This window comes from Thunnus maccoyii, chromosome 17 (assembly GCF_910596095.1).
Source record: "Thunnus maccoyii chromosome 17, fThuMac1.1, whole genome shotgun sequence".
Classification (NCBI taxonomy): domain Eukaryota; kingdom Metazoa; phylum Chordata; class Actinopteri; order Scombriformes; family Scombridae; genus Thunnus; species Thunnus maccoyii.
This window is the reverse complement of record NC_056549.1, coordinates 3,928,078-3,938,604: the sequence shown is the minus strand read 5'-3', so window position 1 is coordinate 3,938,604 and position 10,527 is coordinate 3,928,078. Positions and strand designations below refer to the sequence as shown.

The following is a 10,527-nucleotide window of genomic DNA, read 5'->3' as shown; positions in this document are numbered from 1 at the left end:
GTTAATAAAAGTAAGAGCAGTAGTTGCTGGTGATTGTAAACGTTGTACTGCAGTTGAAGTATTTGTAGCAGGTAGAGCAGTAGTACCTGTAGTAGTAGTAACAGTACTAGTAGTACTGTATATACTGAAGTTTTTAATCAAATTGTGGTGTTTTATTAACATAAAGAATGTGGTTTTTATAAGTTATTACAACAAAAAGAGACGATTGCAAGTTTTAGTTTATTAATTGCAGATGGTGTGTGTGTGTGTGTGTGTGTGTGTGTGTGTGTGTGTGTGTGTGTGTGTGTGTGTACTGCTGGCAGCTTTCAGGTTTCCATTACTGCATTTAAACATCACAACCATTTCAATAAAATAGAAGCAGCCGTTAGAAAAAAAACCTTTATTCAGGAGTCAAACAGGATATCAAAATGATTGAGATGATGCAGCTGATGACGTCAAACAGGAAAGTGAGAAAAGAGACAGAAGTTTCCTCAAAAATCCCTCATATGAGAAACTGAACCGATGAGTTTAGAAGGTTAAAGCAGATATTTAGACTTTTTTTTTTTGTTATTTTTGTAGGTCAGTTAACTTCAGTTGAGTGTTGACTCTGCTGGAATTTGAAATGAAAAACCAAAGAAGAACGTCACATGACTGAAGGGTCACAACAGCTGCGGTTTGTCCGTCAGTAACGACCCCCCTCCACCCCCCCCGCCATGTCCTGCCAGTGCATCTCAAAAATAAAAAACTATGTCAAGTATGTGACCAACAAAAGCTGTGTGGACTCTTTACCTTGACAACAAAACCAGAACCAGAACGATGCATCAGTGTTTAGACTGAAGGACTCCCGCTCTGATAGATTTATGTAGCGTGAAAATAAACACACATGTAGTCATGTAGAAAAATGCACACATGCACGACAGCAAAGTGAAGCACACAGAAAACACTGCAGAACCTCTGACAGCTGCTGTTCGTCTGTAGCCCTTTTCTGTCTGTGATGCTGCTGATGACTCGTTTATTTATTTCAATGTTTCTCCGTGTCTTGGCTCGTCCGACGGCTGCTGGTTGTTCTGAAATCCAGACTTTGTCGTTCGCTCATGAGCCTCCTTCTTTGGTCTTTTCTTCTTCTCTCCTCTTCCTCAATCGAACTCCAATGACAGCTGCGCTCGGTAAAGGTTTTATAAGACAAAACAGCCGATGAAGTTACATTTCATTCCTGCTGTTTGTCATTTTAAAACATACTGAAATGATATTCTGTTAGAACATTTTTCTACCAACAGAATATAATATATGATCATTTAAGAGTGAACACTAGTGACTCCTTCATCCTCTTGATCTCTGTCGGTGCAAATCAATCAGGGGTCTTTTTGCCGACTGTCAGGTTCCACATTTAAGGTGATTCTGGTTTTACTAAGCTAACTGGACTGTGTGTTGACTGATAGAAAGTTGTGTGGACGTTGTGCTGAGCTTGTAGTTGTAGTTTTTGTAGGAATTCATCTTGAAATTTGAGTTACATAACAGATTCTCTTCATGCTTCGATCTGCTTTAGGAAAAAAAACAAAACAAATCTTTGTCAGTTTCTCAGAGGTTTTACTCCGTTGAGATCCTGCTGGTTGGATCTCAGGATCTGAACGTTTCTAGTAAAGACAGTGACAGATATTTGACCAAGTAACTAAAAAAACGTGAGTTGTGCTCGCAGATTCTTCAACAGACTCAGAAAACTTTACAATTTCAATGCAAAAAGATTATAAGACACATATTCTGATATAGTTTTTCCTCAAGCAAAGTTTCTGTCCGACTCAAATCTTTGACAGTTCAGGGGTTTTAAGGTGCACTTGGTTTTTTTTTTTTTTACTCTTCCACAAACAGCATCAGAGACACATTTCACGTGTCTTCATCCTGCAAAGATCTTTCAATAAATCAGGACTTGAAATGTGAGCTACCACCTTCCTCTCATAGTCAAGTTTCCCTCCAGCGACCCTCAACGCTCTCATGCATCTCCACTCTGTCCGAGCAGCTGTCTCTGCCCCCCCCCCGCCGGGGTCTTTGAGGCGGTGAATGGGTGACGGGGGCGACGGGGGGTCACAGGGTTAGGGGGGTCAGGAGAAGGGGACTTCCCATCTCTGTGTGTAGGCGCTCAGTTCACAGGGGCTGATGACCAGCATCCGAGAAGAGTCCATCCCGTCCAGAGCCATCTCCGAGTCCAGGCAGAACCGAGAGACGAGGTGCTCCAGGTGAGTCCCCGACTTCTGCCACCGCTGGAACAAACAGAAAACAGCTGGAGTGAAGATTTCTACACAGAAATACAAAGAATTAGCCCTCAGTTTGATCCCAACACTGTATTATAGTGAAAGGAGGTAAAACTGCAGCAGGCGACGCTGTAATTAAAGTCGCTGCTTGGATGAGCTTCCGAATCCTGAAACCTGCAGGCAGCCGAGACGTCTCTGGGAAGGTGTTCAGTCATGCTCTGCAGGGCAGGCGTATTACTATATGACCAAGGTGCAATATGCAAAAAAAAAACATGAATCTGTCAGAATTTGCAGTGAGAGATGATGTGTTGAACTCTCTTGAATACAAAGAAAGAAGAAAGTGTCTCATGGCTACAAGGGTACAAACTGAAGAGCTCGTTGAATCTAAATCAGGTGGTTTTTTAATATAAAGAAGAAGAAGTGTTGGTATCAGAGAGAGAAAATATCAAACTTCACCAACAAAAATCAAGAAAAGAGAGATCACAGCACAGTGTGAGTGACAGGTGTGGGATCCAAACTTTTCATAATCAGGTTTTGTTACACCTGCATATCAAAGTGTTAAATTGTGGACGAAACCTTCTGACTTCACTGTCAGTAAAGTGTCTGTAGTTTATTATATCAGGCATCGGAGCAAAGAAATTATACAACAACATCACTACATACAAAAAATATCCTGCAGGGAGGAAGTCTACAGATTTGACTCCAGAATAAGGTTCAACTCTAATGAAAAACAAAGCAACAAAAACCTTGAAACAGTCAGGAAGCAACATGTCCATGTTAACACAGACAGTGTTTATATATTTTTTATTTTTCTTTATCTTGACTTTTGTAGGAAAAAGTCTTTTTACTAATTACCTTGTAATTTATGACAAAAACTGTTTATGGAAACCTAAATCTGCTCATAAAATATTTATTTTCTACTCAAATAATGTGAATCAGAATTAAGATTTGATAGGAATCAGAATTGTGAAGCAGGACTGGAGTCAAAACAGATATCATCTATTCTAGTAGGAATCATAAAGAGGTGTGGACTCAGACTCAGACTTGACAAAATCAAACAAGTGACAGTCTTGTGACTTCACTTGAACTTTAGACTTTCTACTTGGAATAACTCGATGACTTGAAGCACAAAGACTTAAAATCATGTTATTAATTAAGAGTAACTTCTTCATTTTCCTGTCAACAGATCAACTTTGTGTTTTAAGGTTAATTTTAACTTGTGGTTCATGTTTTTACTCTATGTATGTTCTTAAGGTCTTATTTTTAACTCTTATTCCTGTGAAGCACTTTGTGAATATCATTTCTGTGGAAGGTGCTATACTAAATAAACTTATTATTATTATTATTATTATTATTATTATTATTATTATTATTATTATTATTATTATTATAATTATAAGGTGCGTATAGCAGCCCAGCGGACGGACAAATAATGATTTGATTAGGACTCAAAACATAAGAGTTTAGACTTAAAACTTTTGACTTGAAAATCAATGACTTTGTCCAAATTCTTACTAACCTCTCACACAAATTACAGCACATGAACAAAATGAGTCAAAAACAAATAAAACATTTCTTTATGGTCAACAGCATAACTGTTTACTCTCCTACGGTGTCATTTTTATCACCATTGTTCAGGATACAGATTAATAGTGTTGGATTGCTGTGATTCTCCACTTTCACCACTAGATGGAGGCGTCTCCTGACTTTTCATTTGGTTTGACGGTTCTCTGACCAAACAGGCACGTGTGTGTGTGTGTGTGTGTGTGTGTGTGTGTGAGAGAGAGAGAGAGAGAGAGAGAGAGAGAGAGCGTGTGTGTGTGTGCATTATTCATAGCTGGATTCTTTAGCTGGAAAAACAAAGCAGCAGATATGATCAGACATGAAAAGAGGCTTTTATCCAGCAGCGGGTCTGAAACCAACTCATCAGAGAGAGACAGCGTGAGAGAGTGAGAGAGGGAGTGAGAGAGAGAGAGAGAGAGAGAGAGAGAGAGGGAGAGAGCAGATTGACAGATAAAGGAATAAAGAGAAAGAGTGGAGAAACAAGAGACGAGAGAGCAAAACAGAATCGGGGCGTGTGTGTGAGCAAATTTGTGTGAGCGTGTGATATCTGTATATGCATCTTTGTATCAGCGTGTTTGTGTGTACGGTGGCCATATTGTGTTTGCTGAAACCTCCTGAAGCGTATCGCTGTCATGTATCTTGATCTGGTAGGGCCTTGTAACAACACAAAGACACACACACACACACACACACAGGCTTTGTTCTGTGAATCTGCATTGTGGCTCTACTGCGGCGCTGTCATGATGACACGCTCATCACAGTGCAGCGACGGGCCGCCGATCCTTTTTAATTGAAAAAAAAAAAAAAGATGGAGGGATAATTAAAAGTAAAATCAATTAGTATTCACCTCATTACTGCCTGCTGCAGCCCTGCTGACGTTGAATAACAATTTGCATTTTTCTCTACACGCCACTATCTATTACCCAGAATACACTGGGATCAGGTTCAGGTCATCACAGGATGAACACAGACTGAACCTGAAATCTTCCTCCTGTTGGGACTCTGCAGGTTGTTACATTTTTCATGACTTCTTCTTGGCTTTCCTACTTCGAGATGACTCCCGTTGTTTTGGGATTTGATTCCTTCCTGGTTTGTTGATGTTGTTTTACTAAAGAGGAAGAAAAGTCTCCGTTCGTATGTGAAAGGAAGAACCGCTCGTACAAGTAGATTCATTCTTAATAAGTTGCATGAAAAAGTTAAAAGAACACTGGTGATCGATTTTTCTGGAAGTACGTGTCGTCTGAGTCTCCACACACACGAGGAAAAAAACACTCGTTAGACTCATGAATTGTAATCGTGATATGAGCAAACTTCACAGCAAGAAAAGTTTTGGATGTGTGTGTGTGACAGGAAGTGCAGCTGTGTGTTTTTATACTGCAGTAATGATCTGAACCGAGGTGACTGAAGTGTGTATCAAGCTGCCAACCTTTGAATTTTAATAGGTGGATATTGACTGCAGGTGCGGGCAGATCGATACCTAAAGTACAGATACCATCAGTACTACGTCTTGTTTGGGAGGCTGATACTTGTATCAATACGTTTCTCTGCTGCTGCTAGTTGAACCTCGTTAGGTTGGAGAGTTAAAACAATAATCATATCTGTTATTTATCACTGAGGACGCATTCAGACTGACTTCTGCTGGTCTGGTGGCCAAAAACAACAGAGTCGACTGACAAAAATGTTAAAATAAGCGAAACATCTGGCAAGATGCAGCTTTGGCTCATCAAACACGTGCAAAAGCACAATCCTGGTGTTGTTTTTCCTCTTTCTTTCTCTTACCTCACACACACACACACACACACACACACACACACACACACACACACACACACACATGTTGCCACAAAAGTTAAATTAATTCATTGCCAGAGTTGCAAAACTTCTGTCTCTCAGTATAATATCTGTCTCATCGGTACCTGAAGCAACAAGCCTCCATCATCCACCAGCACGCCTGTCTGTCTGTCTGTCTGTCTGTCTGTCTGTCTGTCTGTCTGTCTGTCTGTCTGCCTGTCTGTCTGTCTGTCTGTCTGTCTGTCTGTCTGTCTGTCTGTCTGCATTCGATTCAATAATTAACAGGATATCAGTTCATTAACAACTTGTGATGATAAAATTAGTATCAATATTGGTGATTCTGGCCCTGATATTACTTCTCTCTCTCTCTTTGTCGTGGTGTGTTTAGTTCTCCATCACTTTCTCTCTGTCTGTCTTTCTCGGTGTCTCTCGTCCATCACTCTCTCCATCTCTGTCTATCCTGAATTTAACCTCTCTCTATCTCTCTCTCTCTCTCTCTCTCTCTCTCTCTCTGTGTCTCTCCACCAGTCAGCTCTGGGCTGTTTCTTCAGTGGATCTTCGTTCTAATTAGCTATCATCGCTCTACTTCCTGCCCTCTGACACACACACACACACACACACACACACACACACACACACACACACACACACACACTTGACTGGAACATGTAACAGCTCTCTCTGCCTTTTTCCTTCACTTTCCCCGGGTCTCCTTCCTCTACACCTCTAGTTTGTCACTTTCTCTTTTTTTTTGTTTTTTTTTATTGATTTTTTCCTTCCTTCTTCCTTTCCTTTATTCTTACTTATTTTTTTATTCCTTCCCTCCATCTTTCTTCCTTCCTTCCTACCTTTCTGTTTTCCTTCCTTCCTTTCTTCCTTCTTGCATTCTTTCTTCCTTTTTTCCTTCCTTTAATCCTTCTTTCTGTCTTTCTTCCTTCTTTTCTTTCTTCTGCCCCTTTCTTTGTCTTCCTTCCTCTCCTCCTTCTCTTTTCTTCTTTCCATCTTTCCTTCCTTCCTTCCTACCTCTCTGTCGTCCTTCCTTCCCCTCTTCCTTCTTGCATTCTTTCTTCCTTTTTTCCTTCCTTTATTCCTTCTTTCTGTCTTTCCTTCCTTTCTGTCTTCCTTCCTTCCTCTCCTCCTTCTCTTTTCTTCTTTCCATCTTTCCTTCTGTCCTTCCTTCCTTTCTGTCTGTCTGTCTTTCCGGTCTGTCCTGTCTCGTAACAGTGACTCATTATCGCCTCTTGAGGTATGAAGCGGTATTACGAGACAGGACGGACCGGCGCTTTTTCTCACATATAGACCCTTTAATTCTAAAACACACTGGTGATGCGCGGCGTCAGATAGAGTGTGCGTTAGCAGGGTCAGAAACGGCGTGCGTTAGCAGGGTCAGATACGGCGTGCGCTGACGGGATAGAAAACGCTTCTGTCCTATTTTTCAGTGTTGACGCCTGTTGACACAACATTTCTTTCCTGATTCCCTCCGTCAGTTGGCACATCTACCGTACCTCAACTTCTTCTTTTGTTTTGTGATCTTCTTCTGTGGTGTTGTTACTGACACAGAGGAAGTTCTTGTCGAGGTATAAAAATATCCAGACCTCTACCAGCTGCAGTCTCAGCGTGGTGAAGCCAGTCTAGACCGGCTAATCAGGAGAGAAATCAAGTGCAAGAACACACAAAACACTCCTGATTCACTTTCTGTGATGTATTATTCTTCTTATTCTGCTGTGAGCTCCTCCGCCGCCGCCGCCGTGTGCTACACGCACGCAGTGACGTGTTATATGAGTTAGTTTTCCCTTCCTCTTCTTCCTTCTTGTTCTCGTCTTATTCTTCCTCCTTTTCTCCTTATTTTCTCTGCTCATTTTTTCTCTCCCTTCGTTTCCTCTTCTTCTTTGTTTTCTGGCCACTTCTTCTTCTTCTTTCTCACCAGTCGCTGATGACTCATAGATCAAACACGTAATACATAATAACAGCAACGACAAAAACACGGGAGGGAGTGAATCACATCACACACACTTACACACAAACACGCCCGTATCAACACGCAAACACTCTTTTCATGTCTGATCATAACCGAAAAAGATTTGTTTTAGATTGCAAAGATCCAGATGGGATTAACAAGTACACAAAGCCACAAAGCACACACACACACACACACACACACACACACACACACACACACACACATTTAAGCACATTTTCCATGCAGACTGAACAGTTGGTGAAGTGTAATGAGATAATTTTCAGCTACCTCTCCCTCCTCCACCTCCCTTCTCCCTCCCTTTCTCTCTCTCTTACTCCTCTTTTGTCTGCCTTGCTTCACCTTTCCACCTGTGCCTCTCTTCCTCACTCTCCTCCTCCTCCTCCTCCTCCTCCTCCTCCTCCTCCTCCTCCTTCTCTCTCTCTCTCTCTCTCTCTCTCTCTCGGGTGATTTATTGGTTGTCAGGTTGTTCTCCGCTGCAGGGGCTTCTGGGACGCCGTCAAGGTGCCCAGTGGTCAGGTAATGACAAGTGTGTGTGTATATGTGTGTGTGTGTTAAGAGTATTTCAAGCTCCGTGTCCAAAAATATGTCAAGCATCTGCTCCTGAAGTGTGTGTGTGTGTGTGTGTGTGTGTGTGTGTGCGCGCGCAACAGTCATCTTTAGACAAATTCAGCTTTGGATTAATTAACATTTAGATTAATTTATCAGCCATATGATCTACGGTAGCGACTCGCCCGCTGCTACACACCACCCGTCTGCCTGTACTGTGTGTGTATTTATGTGTGTGTGTGTGTGTGTGTGCGTGTGCGTGCGGACCTGCTTGCCGTCGGCCATGTTGCAGGGCAGCAGCAGGACCTGGGAGGCAGGGAAGGTGGTGGACAGAGACAGACAGTGCTGCTGCTGACGGATCTGCTGCCCGTGAGTGTAAACCCACTCCTGCAGGGAGAGAGAGAGAGAGAGAGAAGAGTTAATCTATTTTTATTTATCATTTCAGTGTTTTAACCCTTTAACATCCATCTTTTTTATAGACTTTTCACCTATTTGGCACACCCAGATGGAAAAGCTTATAACAGAGGAACTGTAAGGCCATGATGCATGTGTTAGGCTTCATTTATGACATCTTCTAGTTTCTGGAAATAAATACTATTAATAATAAAATAATTCAAATAAGGCTCAAAAAAGTGTTTTTGGTCCTCGTCTATAATGAGTCATATTTAAATAACAATAATTAGGACATGCTTTATGCCAGAACTATGCAGAACACCATAAACCTTCTACATCCTGTCAACCTGTATAAAATCCCAGTCCTCTAGGTCTAACCTTATGGGAGCACTGGTGACCCCGAACCTCTCCAGTTATCTCCAATTGGACAAATTGTGCCGGTTAACTGTTGTTTGTTGGTTGGGTTTTTGACATTTTGGAGCGCTGCTTTGGTTTTGGTTTTGTTTCTGATCAGCGGTCATGAATGTAAAGTCGTTCATATTATTGACGGAGGCAACAAAGTGACATTAAATTGTGTGTATTTCCATGTTGTATCCCTTTATTTTGACAGCGCTACATTTATCTGACAGCTGTACTAATTAGTTATTTTACAAATTAAGATTTTACATCAAAAATGTTGATAAAAATAAAGATGTAGACACTCGTATGTCGTTGTTGGACATTATTCTGCCTCGTCTCTTCTGGTTGAAGGTTTTTAAACCAGATGTTGTCGCCTGGCTGCAGGGATTCGCTCCCATTTATCCACAAAGCATCAGTGAGGTCCAACACTGATGCTGGGTGACGGAGCCCGGCTCACAGATCCTGTTCCAGTTGGACGGGGGTTGAGGTCGGTTTTCTCTGCAGACCAATCAAGTTCTTCCTCACCAAACTGGGAAAGTCATTTATTTACGGAGCTGACTTTGTGCACGGGGGGGGGGAGAAACAGGACACGGTCGTCCCAAAAGTGATCCACTGTTGTCTAAAACATCACTGTGTGCTGTAGCATTAAGAGTTCCCTTTACTGGGACTACTGGGCCCAAACCATAAAAAATAGACCCCAGACTAAAAGTACACATATGTTTCTGGCCTCATAGTCTGTGATTATGACAGATTAAACTCTGCAACAGTGAATAAAGTGGTCGGCTCAACCTGGACATTACAACTTATGAAAATGATTAAGAATGAATGCTTTTATTTTGATAGCTAGAGGTTAGCTGCTAATTCTTTACTTTGACTTAAGAAGAATGTTGAATGCAGAACTTTTACTTGGAACAGAATATTTTTACAATGTGCGACAGATAATTTTACACAAGTAAAGGGTCTGAATATTTTTTTTAACCCACCTGTTGTGGGTTACAGGTGTCATTATGTGCTGTCATCAACTTTTACATGGACCAGTCTGCAATAATCCATCAACATATTTTCCTCTGATCTCAACTATAGTTAGAATCATAATTTCTTTGTCAGGATACTGTTTTGAAACCATTTCGATTTTTTTGATGACACCTGTTGTCCAACAGGAAGGTTAAGTAGAGAGACATATAAAGTACCAGTCAAACACACCTTCACACTCACTTGAATGAGAAAATGTGGCTGATACTGTAGATAGAGAAGCAAACGATCAATATAGAGAATAATGAAGGAAAACAGATTGTAGTTAACTTTAAGAGTAATAATATGTATTATTTTATCTATACTATGATATCCATTGTAAAAAAATTGTATTTATTACATAAAACAAATTTCCAAAATACTGTTATTAATACTTCAGAGAAAAGATACATGAATACATACAAAAGAGAAACAAAAACATTATATATAGTATATATATACAGTATAATGTGTTTGATGGAGCCGGGTTTGGCTGTAGTTGATTGGCTGAGACTGATACCAGCCAAGTGTTGATTATCTTTATCACCGTTTTGTTGTTTTGATACTTTGAGTTCATATGAATAATTTTCTTTAACTTGCGTGAAGCGCTTTGATTTG

At 40.9% G+C, this 10,527-nt stretch overlaps 1 protein-coding gene across 3 annotated transcripts in view; it reads right to left on the bottom strand.

The window, feature by feature from the left end:
• Nucleotides 1–364: 364 nt before the first annotated feature.
• galnt14 (UDP-N-acetyl-alpha-D-galactosamine:polypeptide N-acetylgalactosaminyltransferase 14 (GalNAc-T14)) overlaps nucleotides 365–10,527 on the bottom strand; it is a 199,483-nt gene continuing 189,320 nt past the window's right edge. For all 3 annotated transcript variants that reach the window (XM_042390137.1, XM_042390138.1, XM_042390140.1), the window contains 2 exons: nucleotides 8,374–8,493; nucleotides 365–2,234 (listed from right to left, as the gene is read on the bottom strand). In XM_042390137.1, coding sequence (XP_042246071.1) covers nucleotides 2,076–2,234; nucleotides 8,374–8,493 — 279 coding nt within the window. In that variant the 3' untranslated portion in view covers nucleotides 365–2,075. The remainder of the gene's footprint in view (nucleotides 2,235–8,373; nucleotides 8,494–10,527) is intronic.